Raw genomic sequence first — 24,692 nt, forward strand, 5'->3', positions numbered from 1 at the left:
GTATACACTTTCATGCGAAGGGCTATGAAACAGGAGAACAGCAAACAAGAATTCTGCATTAAATTAAAACTGAGCAAGAGAATGTGGGAGAAGCAGTACAAGACAGACATTAGAACGAATATTGGATTCAAGTACAAAACCATTTACCATTTAAGTGCAAGGCTGAAGTCACAAATTAATGTTCTTTATACTCTATTCCTAGACTAAATAAAGCTCAAAAATAATACTGCTTGCTTTCACTCTACACACATAGATCCACAGCATGTTGTAATAACATTTGGTACAAACTTGTATAAAGTCGATGTTTTAATTATWCGTTGCTGGTGCAATAGGATCTTAAAAATTATTTAAGAGTTTGATGTTAGTAAGACAGTTAATAGTCCCCAAGGTAAAACACTCCAGTCAATATAGTTGTCAAACATGTTCCCTTAGGTAAGTTTAACAGAATGAATAAGGTATTGAACTACTGTTCCAGTGGGACAATCAGTACAGCAATAGAAACTACTACTTAAAGTCACTATTTTGATTTTGTTACTCTGCATTTAGTGGAGAAAGATTGGTGCCAAAGAAGTTATAGAAATAAAGCATGTCCTTTGGTTCAAAGTACTGCTGTGACCACTGTTAGAACAGTGTCAATTTTTCAAGACTCTRCTGGTTGCTGGAATTGCTAATTGCACCACAACTGCTCACATTCTGTTAATGAAAGTCTTGACATCAGTTATTATCCCAGATACCCCAGATTTATAGAGACATCTATTCAAGGGTATACTTTTAACATGTAAATTTAAGTTCAGTATTTAGAACTAACTGAAATGAGATCAGAAATTTGATAATTCTCAGTAGAAATCATGCCTATTCCAGTACCATAATCTCATGATATTTGTGTATTTACTCTGCAAATGTCTTAAAAGAAAGATACTAACTGCAATTGTTCCAACTTTGTTCCACGAAAAGTAAAAGCCAGGTAAGTGAAATTACCTTCTCATGAACAGTTTTCCAACTTTACAGGGAATGTAAGTAACAAACATATAATCAAAATCCACCTGGAAGTAACTGAAATTACTGGGGCTCATAAGCAAAAGAATCCTTAACATTTCCAAAGTGGATACATTTATACAAATTGAAGGATTCAGAATATTAATCTTCAGTAAAGCTTGCCCTAAAAATGGAGGATAAGTTGCAGWATACTCTATATAACCACTCTATTTTAGGCCACCAGTCCTCAAAAATCCCCAATTCTTAGCAATAGATGTGTTTTCCAGCCACTTTTTAACAGAAAAAATCTCAGCAGTGAAAGAGAAGCCATACAGAAGATAACAGAAGCTTTGTCTTATATGCTTTATATAAAAAGCTTTATCAGTTTTAGAAATGCTTAAGGTTCACTTGACCATGTTTACACACAATCAGGAATGATTTTGAATATTTATCAGTAATAGGGCTCTAAAAGKGTATCTGTATATACATTGATAAGATATAACTACATGCAATAGTTCAAGAAACCCAGATTTAACTCAGTAATCTCACATACCCTGAATCTTAAGTTTAGGTAACACACATTTCTTAGAAAATGCCTTTTTTCTATGAGATTCTCTTAACAGATTAAAAAGGAGCATGGTACTTCATCAGCTGAAAAAAATAGTACCAATGTATCATATAGTTAAAATACCTTATAAATAGAGTTAAACCATATAGGCATAAAAATCCAAAGCCAGATTCTTACCTTACCTTCCTAAAGGGATAAAAGTTAAGACAGCATTGCAACTATTCAAGTGAACCTTGTACTTCTGTTTTTGAGACGCTGTGAACCTTGAAAAAGGCATATACAGGACAAAAAGTGGTGTGATTTACTGTTCTCAGCATCGCTGTCCTGTGAAACACATAGCAAACYAAGGAGTAACTTAGATATGTGTGACAAGTTAAACACATGGTTTGCCAAGAGAACCTCAGAGGGGAAATAAGCATGAAAAATCTGGTTTTATTCCTGTCTGCATACAGCAAAGTTTGGCTGCTGCTTTAAAGAAGTAATGAACTGGAAAACTGTCATCCCAGGAACTACACTCAGGTTAGAAAGCAAAAATGGATATCAGAAGCATTTGCAGGGTATCACCCACTAACTCCTAAAGGCATAGAGGTTTGGCAAACAAGCATTTGCTGAAATACCCACTAATACATTAATGAATATCACAACCACCTGAAATGCCAGTGCTCACAGGAGTTGCACACCTGGAAGACACAACATACCCCACAGCACCAGCCAAGTATTTGGGAAACACAAAGAACCACTTCCATTCAGACTAAAACAAGATCAGGCATTGTCATATCCCTTTCCTGTAATGTAACAAGTAATCAACTATCCACTCAACACACGTAAGTTGTCAGGAAGGCAGTTCAAATGATTCCATATGGAGGCTACATTTCATACACTCCGGAAAAACTTAGGCTTACCAAATGCTTTGGAAGCTACAAATAATTTACTGCGTAGGCATCTCAATCTTTGCACAAGAAATCCATTATCAGGAAGTGCTATGGCAGATACTGCACTGCATTCTATTGACTCAGCTGTTCACGTGATTCTTATGAAAGACAAGTGCTGCTCATGTTGCATTGATCTACTGAGCTACACCTTCTTGTACATTTTAAGACCTAGAATGAAGAATCTTACATTCTTTTAATYTCTTAAACCTGTGGGAAGGGAACAAGAATCAATGAAGGAGTTTTCTTGTTCTGCTTTTCTCCACAGTAGAGAACACAAACTTACTCAAAATTAAAATATTATCTAGATTGATGTCCAGTGACATGGAAGTCTATAGCCATATAAGGGACCAGGATTTCACACTGCATTTTTCTTCCATGACTGCCACCTCAAATAGACAAACTGTTTCTTTTGATTGCACAACTATGTTTATTCAGCATGTATTATCTCTGAAGGGCAGAGACTGACTACTTACTTTCATACTATGAAGTTCAATTTCTACAGCTTAAATTAAAAAAAGAAAACAAAACAACACACCAAAACTTGAGGAAAGGTGATGAACCCAAGAAGAAATCCAGCCCAGAATTTTAAACATGTACCAGATGTCCTGTGCCGGATATGGTGCAGTTACACCCTAATGTTTTACACAAAATAAMCTCCTTATAAATAGATGAATTATCGCCACTTCATTTTTAAGATGGCTTTCCTTTTTTCTTGGGTGGACCTTTGTAGCCTTTGGCCTTTCTTCGCAAGTTTCTCCGATCTACAATGGGTACCTCGATTTCTGCTTCCTCAGAGCTGCTGTCAGCAGCCCGCTCTGCCACTGTCTGCGTGTAGTGATCCGTCTGCTCTGTAGGCTCTTCAGAGGGCTCTTCCAGCTGGTTCTTCTGTGCTTCCTGTCCAGAAGGCTGCTGAAAGGAAACACCCTCAAGGTCAACCATTACCAAAGAGCTCTGACTCAAGGCAGCAGGGCCCTCCTGTGAATTGTGCCCTGCTTCCTCATTTTGATCTTCCAATGAGGAAGGTAAGTTTTCAGAAGCAGATTCTTCTGCTGTTTCAGTTCCTACAGAGTTGGGCAGGCCATTGTCAGAAGGCTCTTCCTTTGATGCTGGAGCAGCTGCATTTTCAGTGCTGGTCTTTTCAGATTCTTGCTGTTCTTCAGTGCCCTCCTTCTCTACTGATGTAACTTCTTCAGTCAACACTTCAGAATCATTTTCATTTAAAACCTATGGGTGGAGGGTGTCAAAACAATCAAAAATACAGTTAATTGAAGATACAAGACACTGAACAACTACTCCTCTAGCTAGCAATCTCAGAGGATACTTTGGTATTCAGCAGTTTTTAATTCTACATATGTAACTTGATAAAACAGTCCTTTGCTCCTTTTTGCGTTTGATATCTAGAGTTGCTCTCTGTTTTTCAAATTATTCAAGTGTTCAGGTACAGAAAAAGCATTCTGATATTAATCCCAAGGGGAAAAAATGTATTTTAGACAAACACAATTTTTGTTTTGCTAGCATATAATAATCTGCTTTTGCACTATAAACAAAAAAAAAAAAAAGTAAAACCCCTGTTATAAAAGCAAAGGCATTTTAGCAGTAGTTAGTTACTTGTACACCTCATCAGGCAAGAATTGCTAGACAAAATAAGGATGTGGCTTTTCACAACAATATTTTAGTGAGAAACAGCAGTTTCATGACTATCAAGGCAAACTGTAGCRAATGCATCTTTCTTTTGGGCATCACATGTAAGTAGGTCCCAGTTCTGCATAWTGAAACAGAAATGCTAGTTTATTCTCTTATGGATTTACATCATCTGGCCTAAAAATTGCTACTTCCAATAATTTCAAACAATGTTAGGAACTACTTTCTGTTACTTAACAAAAGGAAAAAAGCCTTACAAGATGCAAAAATGACTTCACATTTCGTTTCAGTTCTCTCACCTTTTCTGATTCAGTGTCTTCTGGAGGTTTTGCTGGAGCTTCAAGAATTAAAGGAACAAACAGTGTTTCAGGTTCTTTTCCTTGATTCTCAGATAGCAGTTTTGATTCACCACTTGGAACTTCATTTACTGTTTCCCCTTCAGCTATGAGTGAGCTCTTACCAGTTTCATCTGCTACCTCACCATTAAGAGGTTCTGATGGCATTTCCTAAAAAAAAAGCCACTTTTGTAAATCAATATTATGCTTAGCAATTGTTCCCCAGCACAAATGGGTGTAACCATGATCTAAATGTTCAGCTTAATGTGAGAAGCAGATAGCTCAGATATCTAGAATTGTGTGCTAAGAAGGGAGAACTTAATGCACATTAACTAATTTAACCAGAGTATTTGTTTGTTGTTGCCATCACCTGCACTAAATTTCTGACCACAGCTTACACTGTTACAAGCCAAGACAAAACGTTTTGATGCATCTGACATGCATGCATGCTGCAGTCATTCCTTGAACCCGACACGGTGTAAGATACACTTTCTCATYCATCAGTAAGAACTTAAAACCCTGAAGGCACAATAAATATTCACTAAGAATATTCAGAAATTCATTGTTAAGAAGATGAAGATAAAAGTTTGATTTAAACTTGATGTTTAAACCAAACAGGCAAGTTTTAAGTGGAGAAATAAAAAGAGCCAGTAGAAGTCACTGAAGCATACCAGCTATTTATTGACTYCTTCAAATAAACTTTTGGGTTTTTAAATTAGAGATACTGGGTCAGATCTTGACCTTATTCCAGTTCTCTGGAATTTCTCATTAGGAGAAATCAATGGAGAAAATTAGGATGGTGACAAGCTAGAAATTTCCTTTACTGAAAATCCTACAAACTCTTGTTCAAAATAAGTACAGTGAAATATTACCTGCAACTAATTCTATACTAGCCTTAACTTCTCAGATACTCTTCTAAATGAAGCACYGGTGCGAAAAATCAAAGAGTTAAGAGTCACATGAATGAAGGTAGCAAGGACCATATTTAACAGAAACTGTAGCTGTATTCCAAACTTAGCTGCTATTGCTGTCCCATCCAGCTCACCTCTGTCTCACTTTGTTTCTCAGTGGGTGATACTTGCATCTCCGCTTCTAACACAGACCGGCCCTCATTTTCAACAATTATTCCCTCATCGTTCTCAACAGCATCCACTTTAGGCACTTCTACCAGATCTTCAGAGYTTTCAGATGTGTGGGCAAGAAGTTCTGGTCTGTAGAGGGTAGTAAGATATATCTTTTAATCTTTTACATTAATAGGTAACTTYGGTGATCTCAGCAGGAAAATTCTTTTGTGACCAATTATAAAGTGCTGTATTGCATGCTTGCCATAGGAAATAAGAACCAAGAAAACTAAATGCATCTAACAATAGCTAACGTCTCATAAAAAATCAACTAGGAAAATTACTTTGGCAATTATAAAAATCTGTCTCACTTCCACTTTAAAATGATGGAATTATGAAAGCTACTATATTTGTATTGTCATTGAAAATATAGATATTACAAAGACCATGACTGGAAAATAATTCAAGGCAATAAACACATCATAGGTGAAGAAGCTGCCATCACCTAGAGATGACATTTAACAAATAGCTAAAGATGAACTGCTAATGCACCTGCCAGGTAGTAACAGTAACTCAAACATTCAGTTCTCATTTTTGAGATTATGAAGTTCAGATAAACTGAAACTATTACATACAAGCAAAAAAAAAAAAAAAAAAAGCAATAAATTTGCACGAGTCTGCTTTGTCATCTCATGGTAAAGACAGTACTGGAGGGTTTTGTCCTACGTGCGAGTCTTGAGATGAAAACACTCCATAGGAAAGTCCACACAGAAGACCATTTTTCATTTGTTGATGTGCATGGAAGGAAAGAAACAAGCTGATAGTCTGTTCTGTTACCTTTGTTCTACCATTCATCTTAGCTCTGCTTATAAACAGAATGTAACACATCTTGTGTAACAGCAGCACCTCACTGGCTTAATTTTGTGAGGCCCAACTCACATACTAATTAGCAAATTATTAGAAGAGGGCAATAGCTGTGGCAAGCAGCACCAAAGTGTGCCATTTACCGTGTTTAACCATCTTAGGGCAGTACAGCACAGCAATACAGTATCTGTAATTCCACAGAGTGATTTGAACATAAAAATTAGGCTGTACCTAGCTGAAGGTCTCAACTTCAGACCAAAAACCTCACAACTAATTCTGTTTAAAGAAACCTAATGGAGCAAGCTTGAGTGATTTCCTAGAAAGTAACCAAGTTWTCTTCAGTTTGTCAAAAGAGGCTTTAGGGGTTTAAGTGGATTTCTTTGGAAGAGAACAAGGAGACATATTCATGGAGCAGGGTGGAGTGGACACAGTGTGTCTATGAGGGAGGAAGGGGCTATTTTTTTACTTAAAATAGGCATTCTGAATGGAAGSCAGTGCAAACTGTTACTCCAAGCCCTGTCCTATGGGAACTGTTATGGCACACAAGTCAAATTACTCTTCACATCTACGTCTGACGATTGCTACCCAGGATAGCATCTCTTAAACTGGAGCTGGTTTGGGTTTTTTTTTCAGCATGTTATGTCAGATGTGATAGTTTGAAATCCTCTCTAGGCAAAGGGCTTTATTTTGAAGATATATGGCTCCCCATAACCCTTGTTATTAGCAGTAACCAGCTCCCAAACTGAACAGTCAGACCACATTTCACTGCAATATGTCAACCATAAGAAGTCAGGAAGGGACACCTCCTCAAAGATCACACAGAACATTACGGATACAAGTATCTCAAGAAACTATGCTGTGAATGGTATTTTTACCATGATACAGATTCTTTTACAACAGGACACTCTCAGCCCTCCTACTCCTTTCCATTATCTACTGAGCTTTCATGGTTTTGGTGCCATCACTCTTCATATGGTGTCTCACTTTCTTTCTTGCATCGGACTTCTCTTTTAATAATTTTAAAATCAAACAAGTAGGAAGAAAGAAGAAATTCTAGCTGTACACTGTGAGACACTGATGTAGTTTGTGACTGCCCAAGCAACAAACTAAGAAAATCAGTAAAATTGGGGTACTGGTACCTGCTTTTGGACACAGGAAGAACATTTTCCTCATCTCTTTGGGAAGCTTCAGGTCCAGGTTCCTGTCTATTTTTATTTATCCTCTGACGTTTTAAATGACTGCTTCGTGTCCAGATGGAAACATGAGTTACATTAGGGTCTTAAGAGAATAACAGCAAAAAAGAAGAAACAAAGTAAATTCAAGTGAATTAATTCAGTCTAAGATCTACATATAACCTCTCCACCCAAAATAATCCATGAAAGAAATCGAGTGCCACTAAAACAGCATTTCATTGTGGTACRTATTTTCTGAATAGTATCTTTACCAAGATTCATAACAATTTTATCTGAATTCCTCTAAAATATTTGAGTTGAGCCTCAGCACCTTAGAGGAAAGCATGTTTTTTTACAGATGAATGCAGTAAAATGGAAAGCTGTAAAATAACCTGCAAAACAATTTATCTACAATAATTGCAATATTGATAATCAAGGTTATTTTTACCTTCAGATGTACTTGCATGGACATCTGTTGATTCTTCACCTTTTTGAGAGCCAGCCTGTGAAGCAAAAGCAAAGCTAATGTTATTCTAAAATTTTTTGAATTGACTAAAATATCTTCATCRTCCTATCTATACTTGCATCTTTCTAAAGCACTGTTTCATAGTAATGATCCTATAGAACAGCAGCTACAATAATTCTTCATTTACATCTAAGTCTTYAGTCTCCACAATTTATTTTTTTTATTATCTTTATGTCATGGATTACTAACTTTTCTGGCCTCAACATGAAAGATAAGATTTGAAAGACCAGTCACTATAAACAATGCTACCAAGTTTTTTTCCTAAGAATTCTGTTTATAACAAGTGTCCCCATAATTAAATTATAGAAGCCTTTTTTTGTTTGTTTCCCCTTTCTCTATAAACTAAGGGGACTACATAACAATGGTTGGCAAAATCTGATTGCAAAGTTTTATTTTTATATTTGTATCCTATTCTACAGTTATATTTTTATCATGACATGCAACAAATACAGCAACCCATGTAAAAAATGAGAAAAATCAGAACTTGGTGAGTCAGCAATAAAGCAGCTTACATGCACAATCAGCACAAGAGGCTGCTTAGGTCCTCCTCCCCAGAGCTCTTTTGTCTCCTGTTTTTCCACACCATCTCAATACCTTAATTCTTTTCTGCAAGTTAGCTGAGGATTCAGCACTCAATACACTAAAGTGACTACAAGCTGTAGACATTCAAATAAAGCTATGTACACTGCTCTTTCTTAGCCACTAGAAGAAATGTGGAATGGCAATAATCAGCATTCTGGTCCCCTTCTCCAGTCTCACTTCCAATACCATGGAAGAAGGTAATCAAAAAGTGGCCATGTCCACATTCTGCTATTTGAAGCAGTTTCCAGTGAGTTTTAAATACATGAGAATTTGTAGACTAACAACAAATTATTCTTAGAACTGAAACACACAAAACAGCGAGCGTTAAGTGAAAGGTGAAAATTAAAACTGGGATATGTTTTCATGGGTTGGGGGAAGGTGGGATATTTTCTTAGGTGGTCCAACAATTTTCAAACCACTGCAGAGCTGCTTWTAGATACTGCAGATGCTAATTATAGAGCTGCCAGCAATTTWACCAAGCTGTGAGGATCAGTATCTACTGTCTTTTCCTCTAGAACAAGACAAGAAGCAGGACTTGACTTCTTAACTCACAGCAACAAAAATCAAAAGAACTACAATCTGCTATTTTCTCCAMGTATATGGATATATAAATTCTATAACAAAAAGATGTAAGTTTTTAGATAATTTTGCTGATATGATCATAATTGGAATCTTTATCTAAAACTCAGAGATTATGCTAAAGGCACTGTTGCAAATGAAAGACAACTAAGAGTTACTGCTTCTGGTCAATGAGACATCAGTCCTTTTCTGTCAATTTTGCTTTGGGAAATACTAATTTTCTTATTCAGGAAAATTTGACTTAAATTCCAACTCTAAAGTATAAATATTAATWGCTGAGAGCATTGATTTAGCCATCATTTCCCATTTTTAATTAAAGCATTGACTTCCATGAAAGCATGGTCATGTCAATACTATGGACAGTTGTAAAGCACTCAAATCCATGCTCRTGGTATTGGAAGCTACAAATGATTGCCAAGCACATTCTGTGTGTCCTCAGAACACAAATGACATTGAATATTATGAAGCTTTTCCTCTAAGACACAAATATATTCATGAACTCATATCAATTCGTAGCTGTAATCTGGTTGATATATCAAATATATACAAAGAAAGCTGCACTCTTTTTCTGTGGACAATGTATAACTCTCAATGCAAGCTTAACATTTGCCATTGTATTGAACTGTGACATGGATATGTACCTCTAAAAACAGCTTTTCTAAACAGTTTCATCTCAGAGACCCTWGAAATAATCTTCCTTATATAACCTGCTAGTAAACAGCTCAAATTGCAGATCCTGCCATTTGTGGCACAGACTCTCTACATGTATGGAGAAACCCCACCTGTCCACAAAACAACCCAAAGACCCCAAGCCCAAAACAAAAAGAAGCAAACAAAAAAACCCAAACAAACAAAAACAAATCAAGGAAAACAAAACCAAACCCACACTAACCCAGTTTAGTCATTAGCATTACATCACTGGGAAACATTGCACCCACACAAAAAGTAACAAAACCATTTGTCTTTTATATACAGTATGGTCTTGAGCCAATTAAGTTATAATGATACAGACAAAAAAATTTCTCATGACTTGTTTTTCAGTAACAATGCAAACAAAAAGAGAGATAACAGACTGTGTACCTACACTTGGCTGTGTTTCCACTTCAGTCCTTGTTCCACTTGCTTCAGATACTGCACACTGACAAAAATTATCTTCTGCTTGCAAATTCTTATTTTCCTTCTTTGAAGCCTCTGTTGTGAAGATTTAAAAGAGGAAACAGGGAGAGAGAAAATTATAGTATCTTCAAATAACAATTAACCTTTTGTTCTGCTTTCAGCAGGGATACTAGCTACTTCTTCCTAGTAGCTCATACAGTGGTGTGTCTTGAATTTAGTGTGAGATTACACATTGACATTTTAGTGGTGCTAAAYAGTGGTTACCCTGAAACAGGGACTTTTCACTTTCTTTTGCTGAGTGAGCAGGTGCAAAGGAAGCTAGGGAGGGGACACAGCCAGGACAGCTGGCCCAAACTGACCAAAGGAATATTCCATACCACAAYGTCATGCCCAGTATATAATTGCACTGCATTGTGCATCAATTCTCTCTCTTGGGTTTTATTTCTCTGGTTCTGTTGTCTCCCTTTTCATTATAATTATCATTATATTGGGCTTCTGTTTAATTTTATTTTAATTATTAAACTGTTCCTGTCTCAACCCAGATGTTTTACATTTTTTTTTCAGATTCTCCTCCCAATCTCACTAATGGGGAAACAAGCAGATRTGTGGCACTTAGTTGCTTGTCAAGCGTGAAGGAAAGGCATCCCTTTAAGGAAGGCACTCCATTGTCACCCAGGCAAGTGGACCATCATGGAGAGAGAGGTGTCTAGCACCTGAGGGAATTAGCTGTGTTGGAGATGATTTGTTATGACCCAAACAATGTGCAGTCACATACATACAGATCTGCACAAAGTCCAATGCAACCCACATGGTAGAAATTTGTATATGCAGCRCACCATCACCATATGTCAACTCATTGGCATTAATGATCTGCAGAGATGAAGTACCATCAATGGTGGATGAAGTGGCTTGCTACATCTGGGAACACAAAGAAAATCTCTCTTCCTACCTATGGGCTTGCCTCTCAGTTGTGAAAAAAAATCTGCTCAAAAAGTATGAAAAACAGTTCTAGGAGTTTAAGCAACAAAAAGAAGGTTCTACTCCCCACCTGTASAGACAAGTATCTCAGCTATTAACAATCAGCATCCTTTTGCTCAAGAGAGAGGATAAATCACACCATGGTTTTTAAAATCTGGTGGGTTTACCTGTGGGACCACAGAAAGAATAAGGAAATATGAGATGGAAAATCCACCTCCATCTTAGAGCCATGAGCATGTAAAGTGTAAGGAAAAACAATCACAAATGTGAATTCTTCTGGAAATTTGCTGCTCCGGTCTCTAGTAAGCAGTCCTGCAGACAGAGTGGAATGGCTAATCTTACTCCTGATTCTATGGTAAAGAATTCTAATCCTTTTTCACAAGAAAGGGGAGAATTCTGTATCTCGTCAGAAAGCCCCTGCCTCCAGTCAGTGGGAGAAGAGGATCGGTCTAGTTCACTGGACCGCGAGGATTCAGTGTCAGGCATGTCATGTCCATGTCAGTGCCAGGCCTAGCATGCCTTATACCCACAGGGGTATAAGGCTCATACAGACACTAGYACACAGTGTGCCATTATGCCATCAAGCTATAGAGAGTAAGAACCCATTTGTAGTTCTGGAATGACAGGGGGATCCCAACAGCTGCCTTTATTGGAGACTGAAACTAGCCTGACTGGGAATGTGTGGCAAAAGCATGCCACTATAAATGTCCCAGAGTCTCCATGAATCCTCCATGAATCCTTGGCACAGACTGTCTCAGGAGAGGATACTTCAAGGACCCAGAAAATATCCTATAGCTCCCATTGGAGATGGAGGAAATAAGGCAGCTGTCTGCCTGGCCTTTTCTCTCAGAGGACCTTTCTCTTGTGGGAGCTGTTGAAGAATAACAGGTGCCAGTCACTACCATAACAGTGCACCAACAGCAATATTGCACCCACCAGATTGTCCAGGAATCTTGAAAGTGATGAAGGACTGGCCTGAAAAGGTGATGGAACATCACTAGAGGAGAAGGTGACCCATGCTGAAGAGGACTTGCTGTGTAATAAATTACCAGAAAATAAGAAGCAATATGCCTTATTGACTGATAGTTCTGCAACRTTGTAGGAGAGGATCAGAGATCAAGTCTCCTATGACTAGTTGCAGGAACTGCTGAAGGAAAATCAAGTGAGTTTGTAGAGGTGAAAGCCATCCAGCTGGCTTTAGACATTGCTGAATGAGAAAAATGCATTAGCTCTATACTGACCCATGTGTAGTGGCAAATGCCCTGTGGGGCTGGTTGCAGGGATGGAAGCAGAGCGACAGAGCACAAAGGCAAACCTATCTGAGGCTGCCAAGTTGTGACAAGATACTGCTGTCTAGGTGGAGAACCTGGCTATGAAAATACCTTATGTAGAGACTGATAYACCCTAGAGGTGGGCCACTGAAGAACACCAGAACAACCAGCAGGTGCATCAGGCTACTAAGATTGAAGCAACTCAGGTGGAATTGGCCATGTAAGAACAAATTATTTTTTGCTTGGTGCACCTCTGACACCTCAGGTAATCAAGGCAAATTACAGATGGACACACGATCCAGAGGTGGTCTTGACCATGGACACAATTGCACAGATCATGAACATGAAACATGCACTGCAATTAAATGGGCCAAGTGGTTTAAGCCTCTCTGGTATGGAGAATGATAGCCAAAATAGAAATATGGGGAGACTGTGGAGATGGACTATATCACACCCCTCCCCCCACATAGCCAAGGAAAGTCTCATGCATTTATAATGATGGAAGCAATGAGTAGAGAGAAGAGAACATAATCTGTGCCCCGTACCACCACCAGCACTGAGGCTTAAGAAAGTAGTCTTAAGAAGGTGGCAGTGTCCCAGTCAAATCAAACAGAGGGATTCATTTAGTAAAAAAACTCAAGAACAGCTAGGCCAAAGACCATGATGCTGAGTGGGAATATCACACTCCCTGTCATGCACCAGCCTCCAGAAAAAAAGAAATGATACAACYGACTGCTCCATTTATCCAGGAGCAGTGGGTAGCAGGACCTTCACACATTGGGACACTCATGTAGCAGAAGTCACCTGTTAAGTAAATACTAGGGAGTCTGGCATAGCATAGTCCAAACTCATACACACTATAGAAAGGGATAAATTTCCTGTAGGGTGTATAAATACACAGGGGRAAACAGTCTGGGTTATTCCTGCTTCAGGTAAAGGCAAAAAAATGTRTGGAGTTGAGTTGGCTTGARCACCTGGGTGCACCTAGCGGGCAATGCAGGARGATGGGGAAGGCCATTGCATACCTCAACAGGCATTTGATTTTGGGTGAGAGTAGCCTATAAATTGTATGATATTAATGGCCGTATAACTCTGTGTATTGTCTTTTCCATGGTTATATGCCCATCACAGAACTGGGTATCTCACAGCACCTGTCTTCACCATTTTGAATATGGGGATCTGAACCTGATTCCCATTCAACTGCCATATCAAGGGTATTATAGTAAAAATCACAGATCAATGAARAATTAACTTTGTGAAACCAAACCAGTGTAGTCATGATGGAAGAAGAACTGGCTCCAGTGTGCCACAATCCAAGTCAATACAAAATCTTTTCTGCCCTAGAAGACAGTTATGACAGATGGATCTCAAAGTCATGGACTAAATGAAGCCAACTGACATTTCATAAGGATGGCCCACAGACTAACGGAATAATACATGTGTGTGATTTGTGTGTATGTATCAAAAGACATGAAAGGTGATTGTGTATTTTAAAGAATGGAATCTGAGCATGTGAAAGATACAGACAAGACGGAATGCATATTCTCCCACTTCTAGGTGGGATAGAATTATTTTTTCCCTAGCAGCTGGCACAGTGCTGTATTTTGAATTTAGTATGACAATAATGTTGATAATACATTGTTTTAATTGMTGCTGGATAGTGTTTACCCTGTGTCAAGGACTTTTCAGTTTCCCATGCTTTCCCAGCAAGCAGGTGCACAAGAAGCTGGGAGGGATTAAAGCCAGGACAGCCAGCTTGAGCTGGCCAAAGGGATATTCCACATCACAGAACATCATGTTCAGTATATAAACTGGAGACAGTTGGCTAAAAGGGGTGGATGGCTGCTTGGGGATTGGCTCAACATCAGTCAGCAAGTAGTGAGCAACTGCACCCAATTCTCTCTTGGGTTTTATTTCTCTGTTTTTGTTGTCTCCTTTTCCATTATATTTATTACATTTTATCTTATTTAAATTATCAAACTGTTCTTATCTCAATTCACAGGTTTTACTTGTTTTTCAGACTCTCCTTCYCTTCCCACTGGAGGGGGACAGAGTGAACAAACTACTGCATGGTACTTTGCTGCCAGCTGGGGTCAAACCATGACATCATTCCAAATATGGTCTCTCAGGACAAATAAAAATCTTTCTGCTAGTTTCTAAAAAGTGTTCACAGAAGTTACTATTCTAGAGTGTTTGCTGAACTTTTACAAAGTGTCAGAAAACAGCAAAACAAAGCATCCATACCTGCAATTTTGAGATTTTCCTTTTGCACTATAGACATAATAGACTTTCTCTGGAACCAGTCTCCTCCTCCCTCCACTTGCCACAAAAGGTTTTTATCCCCGGGGTATTTCTCAAGGTACTGCTTACAAGCTGAGCAAACATAAGAAAAAAACACCATATTATGGATATTAAATACTCAGCTATACCTCAGTTTTAAAATTTATCTGAAATCAAATTATCTTGAAATCTACCATCATATGCAAACAATACCAGAAATAATTGCTTAACAAAACAGTCAAGTCTGAAATATTTACCCTGCCCATCCTTCTTAATCCTTTCTTCAGGTTTAAATACTTTCCATTATTATCTTAAACTGCAAACAAAGATGAATGAGATTTTCCTCTTTTCCTGGTGCCCACTTCAGGGTTTTGCTACTTCAGTGGCTACTTCAGTGCTACTTGCATTGTGCAGGAGGGTACAGGACAGGAGGGTAACTTAAACAGAGGATGCAGTCAAGCTTTTTATGTCACCCACTGCAATGTGCCCTCGTGAAAAGCACTCTCTGGGAATATTAACGTATTACCATTGAATGGTTAATCACTGTTTGCTCCTAGAATGTTTTCTACTCTCTTGTCTTTCCATCTCTTTTCTCTCCATACCTGTATTGAACATACAGTTGAAGAGGCAAGCTTTGAAATKATTCTGTGGCAGTTGCTAGGAAAACTACAATTTTTCACCTGATTCACAACTGATGCATAGTCTCAGAGCACAGATCCCCACTGTCTCATTGACCACAGAAATGCATTAGTCATTAAATTCTGCTCAAGTAATTTTCCTGGTTGATGCCTAACAAATCAGATCTTATCAATCCAGTGACAGACTGTGATGCTTATAAAAGCAGAAAACTTCCACTGGTTAAGAAGGCCAGATCAAAATGGTCATAGAAGGAACCCTGGCAAATGGCATAAGAATAGAACATACCTTGAGAAACATGGCAAAAGRAATGTAATTCTTGTCTGAGTACAGTCCCAAGAACATAATTTCCAGATTCCATGCAATTTTCTACATCACATAGTCCTCTTAGATTGCTAATGGAAGAAGCGTGTTTTCCTTCTATTTTAGAACTGTGCCTTCTCAAACACAAGTCAAAATAGAGCCTAGTAAGTCTTCTTAACCAGAAGTTCAGAGCCTAGTAAGTCTTCTTAACCAGAAGTTCAGAGAAAACAACCTTGTGAGGTTTATATGTAAGTAAAAAATGCTACAAGGCAGGTACAGGTAAGATCCCACAAGAAACACCTCAGCCCATTCTACAGGCTTGGTGGGGCAAACAGGACAGTGGTAAACTTCACAGCAGCAGAAAGCCAACAGAATTCAAATAATGTGGTCTTACATAGAYAATTAAAAATAGCATAAGGAACTACGTCTTCTTAAACCAATCACAATTTTTAGCCTTCACTGAAGCGCAGAAAATTTAATGTACAACCTGAGGATGAGGCTACAAATMTGGAGCATGCAACTGGACATGTAAAGAAACTACAAAGAAGATCAGAAGAAAAATTAAAGAGCTTGCCTGTATAGATGAAGGATGACAGTGGATAGCGTAGGCCAAGAGGCTCTTCAGTAAAGGAATCCACAAAGTCTTCCAACATGATTAGCCCAGAGTCTTTTCCACGATGTTTCTTTCTAACAAACATTGTGTCTAGCACTGGCATCTTATACTTCTGATGAAGAAAAGACCTACAAGCGCTTCCTAAAACAATCAGAGGGAAAAAATATCCATCAGTATGAATGACATAATTGCACGCCAAACTGACATGCTGCASCATGGATTTTAGCGTATTTAAATAAAGACCTTTATAAGTTATAAAAACTTCAAACTATGTAATAGTAAGTAATATAAAGTTATAAAAATAATATATAACTATATTAAAAATAAATAATTGCTATTAGTCATTTATTATCTCTTTTGGGCRAGCTTCATAATGTTGCCAAGATATATCAATAGATTTATATAATAGGAAAAGTYCATAGTGCCAGAAAAGAATAGACAAGACAGAGAGGACAGAGAAGAARGGCTCACTTTGAAATCTCACTATATGGTTCCATATGAAAACTACAGTAAAAATGAAGCTGAAAGATGGAGGAGTGAATAGAAAAAACAWAATTATTTAATTACACTTTCATACTGATTACATGACTTCTCAGGACAAATATGAAGACTACTTCATTTCTTGTTTAAAGACTGAAACAATTATTCCAATTTTTGAAATGAAGACATAGTAATGACATAATGAAGACATGTAAATTCTCCCATAAACAACATATGATCCTAACTTAAAGAYGGAACAGATGGTCACAACACATAGGTACTTCCTGGTATCAGAGGATTCCAAGGAYAGGTATTAACTCAGCTGTGAGAAAGGGATGTCATATAATGGCATTAAGACAGCCCATTAACTAGCCAATCCATTTCAGGATTGTCTCTCATTGTTTACTATGCCAAAGAGGTGTCCCCTTCTCTAACAAGACCAAAGAAAAACAAAGTTGGCCATAGAACCCAGTYAATCTTTGAAACCTTGTATTTTTYAGGACCCAGAAACACACTTATCTTAGAGCTGGAACACCTCTTGCACCAGGAAAGGCTAAGAAAGTTGGGGTTTTTCAGCCTGGAGAAGAGAAGGCTCTGGTGTGACCTAAGTGTGGCCTTTCAGCACCTGAAAGGAGCCTACAASAGAGTTCAGGAAGGACTTTTCACAACGTCATGTACTGATAGGTTAGGGGGCAGTGGACTTAAGCCAAAGGAGGGTAGCTTTATATTGGCTGTTAGGAAGAAATTCTTCACTGTARTGGTGGTGAGGCTCTGGGTTGTCCAAAGAATCCATGAATGCCCATCCCTGAAATGGATGGCCCATCTGTGTTCAAACTCTGAATGCCCCATCCCATGTTTAAGGTCAGGTTGTATGGAATCCTGATCTAGTGGAAGGTGTCCCTGTCCACTGTGGTGGGATTGAAACTAGATGGTCTTTATGGCCCCTTCCACCAAAGTCATTCTATGACTCTATTATTATCTGCATTTTTCAAGCAAGGCAAACTTGAGCAGAGAGGTTACATTACTTAGCTACCCTTTAGGATTCTAGAAGAGCTCCACCACTCTTCAAAACATCTGAAAAGAGCAGTCTTTTCTACATAGGCTACTCATTTGGAGGATACACTATGCACCCAAACATGGGTGAAATTTTGAAATGTTTAGAAATAAAAGCCYTCAGTTTTTGCTAACTCAAGACAAGCACAGTCCAACCCAACAAAATCGTTCTACAGCAGGAAAAAAAAAGGTTTTGTGTATAYAAAATTTCTTACAATTTTAAATATATTTTGTAAAGATAAAGAAATCTAAGAACTTAAATTGCTAAAGCATATATTTCAGCTAGAGATTTCAACAGCCATTTGATCTCTTAGGACTGCAGGAAAACATCAAGTCAATTAGGCCTGCAAGGCCTGTAAAGCCTATTAATACAATATTCTTCAAATAGGGTCCCTATCTCCTCCTCTTTACCACCCAAAACCCACAATCCTCAAGCATTCTACCTTTAGGTTTAACAGAATAAAACCCAATAGCCTCTCCTTTCTTCCACATGATCTTAGCATAATGGCTGCTGCCATGACAGAGAAAGGGGATCTCATTTCTGTCCATTTCTTGTGTTCGATAGATAATTCGATTCAGAACATAGAGAACAACCCTCTCTCCAACAGATTTGACCTAAAGAAACACAGAAAAAAAACATTTTAGAAGATTGGTCAGATTAGTTAATAACCATACATCAGAGATGTTATTTTTCAAGGTTGCCAGTTAACACAGCTGCAGACAGAGTTCAAGGGAAGGCTGTAAGTGCTCAAGCAGGGTGACTCTGGGGTTTGTTATAAGGCAAGAAGATGCTCAGAAGCCATAGCAATAGATTAAGTTCAAATCACTACCACGGAGGACATTCCTTGACTTCAATGTCACTCCTAATCCAATATGTGAAAGCTGGGAGAAGGGCAGTGGAGTGGGAATGTTATGATTTAACTCAAAACTATTTTTGGACTCAAGAAACATTCATCAAATGCAATAGCAGCACATCAGCCTCAGAGTTCCTGGGCTAGCAGGTAACCAAAGTCTTACAAAGGAGAAATGATGAGCCTCAGGGTGGCAGGACTTGGCACACTCAATCACTGCTGATAGAGTGGCAGGCAACAGGACATGATGCAGTGAAAAAAATAGTTACAACAGTTTCTGTGGCATGAAATAAGGAATTCAATATCCTTTTCTCTGTCCTGCATGGTTCCTTTTATACATGAAATTTGACTTCACCACTATTCTACTTACTGTAAAGGAAGGAGGAACCATGCTCTCTTCTAATGCTTAGTCTCAGCTACCTCCCTTGCAAAAAATTTCATTTTCCTGATTTTCCTACCATTAAGAAGTATGCGGAAAGCAAGCTACATGCCAAATTTTCTACAGAAAATATTAAAAATGGCAAAAATCAAAGATAAGTATCCAGATTCCATGAGCAGATATAAATTACAGCCCTGGAAAAACACAGATTTCCAGATTTGGAAAACTCCATGCTACATAGGGTTAAATAATGATAACAAGGGTCAATGATGAGCAATAAAGCAGATACCAGGCAATGTACTTTTCCAGACCTCATGTATTGCCACAGCAAGCCACCAGCTCCAACTTGCTTCTGTCAAACACGTTCCTTACAGTATTCTTGGTTAGCTAGTATCCTGATGAGACCAATAGGTACTGCCATGGTACACACACTATTCTACTAAGATGCTTCAACACAACCASATAACAATATTCTGAAGAGTAAAGAAAGAAATTATAACACAGCTAACATCTATGTTGTCTACATATGAAGCTGCTGTACAAGTCGTTCTTGCTCTACACACTACCTTCACACAGAGGTTCCTTTTCCCCTAGTACCTATTCTCTATTACCTTGTTTCAGCCATCTCATTTCTAAATGAAATTAAAACATGTGATATCTGTCAGACTAACTATTTGCCTTTATCTTGAGGTATAAGATTATTTGCTAGGTGAATGTTGGAGCGCTTTACCTGATGGAGTCCCTGTCTAGCAGGGACAGATGTTCTCACAATGTCATCAATTGACCACCACTGGTCAGCAAGATACAGGGCTACAGCTTGAAAGAAACAAGGGAAATAAAAAGTTAGTGATTCTTACCATTCCAAAAGAAACATTTTATTAAAGCTGCCAAATAATCAGGAATAACACTGTAGTAACCAAATTAGGCATCTTCTAGATGGCACTACATTTAGGTAGCTCCTACTACCCTAGCACAACAAATGGGGCACTGTACTCCCCACCCATATGAAATGCCCCCTAGTCCAAAAGTTTGTTTGATAACTGAGACTAATAAACACAAATGCTTTTTTTTTTTTTTTTTTTTTTTTTTTTTTTTTNTTTTTTTTTTTTTTTTTTTTTTTTTTTTTTTTTTTTTTTTTTTTTTTGCCATATGACATACAGGAACTATTTCTTCAGACATAAGGACTATCCTTTGATGCCGTGCTCTAATATCTCCTTCCACTAAAAACTATGGCTGTCAACATGAGACTCAYTCTTACATGTATTTTACTTTTGGATTGCTAATGGATATTGATATTGAAACTGTGCAAGTTTTAGGGAGTTAGATGAAAGTAAAAAGGCTGATGGCCATGTGAGAAGCAGTCAGGAAAAATGTCATCTATAGGCATTTGTGGCAAATTTGGCAATCATATATATGGCATTAAATGGAAGAAGGAAACATGGAGGACTCGTAGGGGAATAAGAAGGAAGGAAGAAATGGAGGAGAAAACTGACAAAAACCTGGCTGTCATCTCAGCCAGAGCTATGCTAGGACTTCAAGCTAAAGACAAATTTACATACAATGCTGATCAATCACTATTAATAATGTGTATCTCAATTCATGGGAAATTAATGTATTCTAAGTATAATCAATACCTTTTGGAGAGGTCAAGCATATATAAAAACAAAATCAAGAGAGATGTTGTACTATGACCCAGACAAGCACCACATTATTTTGCAACGTATCTTTTAAATTCAATGGGTCCAGTTCTGGTCCGATTAGTGTGCAAAGTTCTAGCATTTGTGTATTTAAATCCACAACAAAAAATAATAGTATATGAACAAAAGGACAGGAAACAACAAATGCACAAGTGGCAAAGTTATGAGCTAGAGTAGCATGAAATGAGCAAGGGCCTGGTTACACATATTTTTCACAAAAAAAAAAAGAATTAACAGCAATATAGAGATAAAAAACTTAAAATGAAACCTGTGAGTGAGTCCCATGGTGCAAACAGTGCAAGAACTTTGTGCGTCTGCTCTTCACCATAGAGAGGAACAAAGCCCACAGATGTCAAGGTAATAGGAACCTGAAACAAGAATGCCCAATAATTCAGTAGACTCATGCTAAAACAACAATAGTGAAAACTACAGAGAATATTTATCAAGGAAAACAAGATAAATACTGAAAATCAAGTCCTTAATGGCTAACTGTAGAAGCATCAGATTCCAGTCCTTACTTTCGACATCAACATTTCTTCTTAGAGACAAACTACATTCTAAAGAGCTCTGACTCCCAAGCTCTGGCACATTTAGCTATAGTAATTTGTGCTGTTACAGCTCTCTTCTGCCAACAGTTTGAATTTGTGTGCGCAACTGAAGTAAGGGCATGCAAGGAGCCAGCATTATGTTCACTTCAACAGCCCCAACTCCGCAAGCTGTCAAAGCCAACAGAAGAATAAGGCAGTCAGTCAAGCACAGAAACAAACTGGCAAAGCAAAATTTGGTTTGTTAACAAGTTCTAATGTGCTACAGTGGGAAAGCGAATTCAAAAGGGTTTTGTTCGCTCACACTACATACATTTTAGAAATTCTGAAGTTGTCTACTTGATTTTCCTCCTCAGAGAATATATGAAAAGGGTCAAATAATCTTCCTTTAAGGAATCAAGTATCTTTGTTGAAATGCATTTTGATATTTAAATTCACATGTTTCCATTATTAAGGTATAAAAAACTTGACAGACATGAATGGTGTGGTAGACAGACGTGCTTAACCAATTWAAGAAGACTATGACATGCTACTGCCACAAATGAGGATATTAATACAAGCAAATATTTAGCTATAAAACACTTGTATAAATGCAGAAAAGTAGCCAAGATTCTGATTCTGCTAAGAAATCTACAGCATTGACCTTTAGATCCCACAGAAAATCCTCTCAGCTCACTTACTTTTCATCAATGCTATAATCTATTGGTTGTATTGGTATTAGTTCTAATAGAAACATTTGTCTGGACAGAATTGACACTGACCAACTTCCCACACAAGGGTAAGTGTTTAAAACACTCAAGTGTCACAGTTATTCTCTACTACAGCTCAGAAGTGTCACAGAGTATTTCAGATAAAAAAAAAAAAACCTTTTGAAATTAGTGAAGCTAAATAATGAAAACTTGAACTTAAACATGAAGAACACTGAAAGACTGAGATACAAAAAGAGCCAATTAGCTTCAAAAAATAACAAACCCCTTAGTGATAGGTTGATAGTGGTAGGCTGATGATAATTTTTGAGACTATGTGAAGTAGTCATTTTTAGGTAAGAGTTTGATTCATCAGTTGAAGATTTAAGGTTATAGACAGATTGGGTTTGTGGAGGTTTTTTAAAATTACTGAATATACAGAGATCTATTGCCTAGAAGCAGTACACAGTCACAGCTACCCAGATTTAAACCCAACTACAGAGTGAAAAAAATAGAGATTAACACAAGAACCCTGAATTCAAAAAATACAAAAGCTTTGATAAAATAATTCTGTAATTCAATAGGACTGTATACCTTAAATCTACAAGGACATTAAGAATGCCAGACCTACAGCATTTACTTGCTCTTACCTTGCGACGGTCCTGCAGAGAAAAGAATTCAGGAGCGTTTGGATTCCCCCACCGAAGGTTGAAGAGGTAATCCTCTGCCGAGTTCTCCAAGTCCTCATGACTGTAATTGCTCAATATATCCACAGGGAATGACATGCTCTTGAGAAATAAAGCAACATTATTAATGTAAGTAGTTTGAGACCTGAAATGCACACATAAATAAGACTGTTGAACCCCCATACTCTGCTGTTCACTAAAATTCTCTACATGCATGAGAGAAAGGAGAAATGCTCCAGGCATTTAGAATTAGGACGGTGACCATTAACACTCACTCTGTAAAAGAATACCTGAAAAGGATGAGATTATYCTACAGATCCCCGCAGACCTCAGCTGTGGCAGATTTCCAACACACAAGCTCCCTGTTCGCAGCACAACTACATGCTGCTTTGAGGTGGCAGACTTAGCTCTCTCTCCCTCCCAGATGATGTTTTTGATGTTACAGGTCAAGCAATAACTAGGTGATAAACAAAAAGTAAACTACACAGAAGATAACAAGACAGTCAATTTGAGACTTTGCCCTTAAATACATCTCCGAAGAAACCAAAWCATTGCTCAGGATTTTTCTCAACAACTGGCCAGTTAGTGTGCCTAACAGATGGTTGTTTCCAAAAGCATCTCAGCTGCAAACAGAAATGTGTACAAGCTCTTTAAAAACAAGAGCCCACAACAGACTAAAGAGACACATTCAGGAGGTGACAAGACAAGACTAGAGCAATGAAGCCAAGCATAACGGCAATGACTTCTTGGAAGCTCTTAGATTAAAATTCTCCTTGCCAAAGGAGTGTCAACTGAAATGAGCTAGAGTTCCTGGTATCCACTTTGTGCTCTTCTGGTAAGGATTTTTCCAGCTTTATAAAACTATACACTCATTGGCTACTTTCAAGGTACTTTCAAACCCTCAGAAGCATGAGCTAATACAAGTTMATGAGAACCTACCCGGGTGTTCTGGAGGAGCACACAGATTTTGATCTGATCTTGTCTGCTCAGCTCCCATCAACCCATCACACAATTTTTAAACACAAAATTTTTCATACAAATTTTACAATTCCTAGTCCTCACTACAGAGTCTTTTTTTTTCTAAATTTTATTTGAAATCCTAATGCTCAATGATCTTTTTCATCTTTATCTTCAGTCCCCTCTATTTAATCCACCATTCCTTATTCTCCTGACACAGGTAAATCAAGTGCACAAGAATTTCTTATTCTGACTCAATCACTAACAATTAAAAGTCTGCATTTTAAAAGCTTTTAAACTGCAATAATATGCTACTATTAAGTTGACTGAATAGAAGAGGCTGCTCCTTCTACAAAAGAGATTTTTTTTCCCTGTTAGCATTGAACAACCAACTTGGACCTGACTTCATTGGCGTCTACAAATGCTGCCTTTAACATTGTTGCTGATGAAAACACTAATATTTTCCCTGAATGCTATTGTTCAGATATACACATGCATTCCTCATAGACATTTCCTTTCAAATTCAGGTCATTCCTTCCCCTCAGCTGTTATTTGCATTTTCTCCTGCCTCCCCTTCCAGTCTCTCACATTCCTCCCACTTACTGCTCACTGACCCTATCAGATACCCAGCTGCACCTCTTAGTTCTCTGACTGTTTATCCCTACACTTCAAGGCTGCCTTTGCTCTTGTTAACACTACTCCTTTGGCTCCTCCTGTTCACAAGCAAACTGATTTCCAGAGCCAAAGGTGATGTGTGCATGCTTTTGAAGGCAGGAGTAAAGCACACCAGAGAAACTGCTGTCAGGGGTGAAATCCATCCATCACTCATCTCCTCATGTGTAGCAGATAAGGCTTACCTGCCCAGATCACAGTTCTCAAATACATCAGCAATACTGCACTGGTTATGCTGATCTAAACACATTGCA

At 38.0% G+C, this 24,692-nt stretch overlaps 1 protein-coding gene across 1 annotated transcript; it reads right to left on the reverse strand.

Annotated features, from left to right (window-relative positions):
- Nucleotides 1–316: 316 nt before the first annotated feature.
- Nucleotides 317–22,908, reverse strand: FAM169A (family with sequence similarity 169 member A). The gene is made up of 12 exons (XM_057363804.1): nt 22,774–22,908; nt 21,161–21,260; nt 19,926–20,011; nt 18,409–18,580; nt 16,394–16,573; nt 14,845–14,973; nt 10,320–10,426; nt 7,997–8,051; nt 7,516–7,654; nt 5,497–5,662; nt 4,416–4,622; nt 317–3,699 (listed from the first exon to the last, which is right to left on the reverse strand). Exons 1-12 carry the CDS (start codon nt 22,906–22,908, stop codon nt 3,166–3,168), a joined length of 2,010 nt encoding a protein of 669 aa, XP_057219787.1. The 3' UTR covers nt 317–3,165.
- Nucleotides 22,909–24,692: the final 1,784 nt, after the last annotated feature.

This window comes from Malurus melanocephalus, unplaced genomic scaffold (assembly GCF_030028575.1).
Source record: "Malurus melanocephalus ecotype Western Australia unplaced genomic scaffold, MMel_1.1 scaffold_31, whole genome shotgun sequence".
NCBI classification, from domain to species: Eukaryota; Metazoa; Chordata; class Aves; order Passeriformes; family Maluridae; genus Malurus; species Malurus melanocephalus.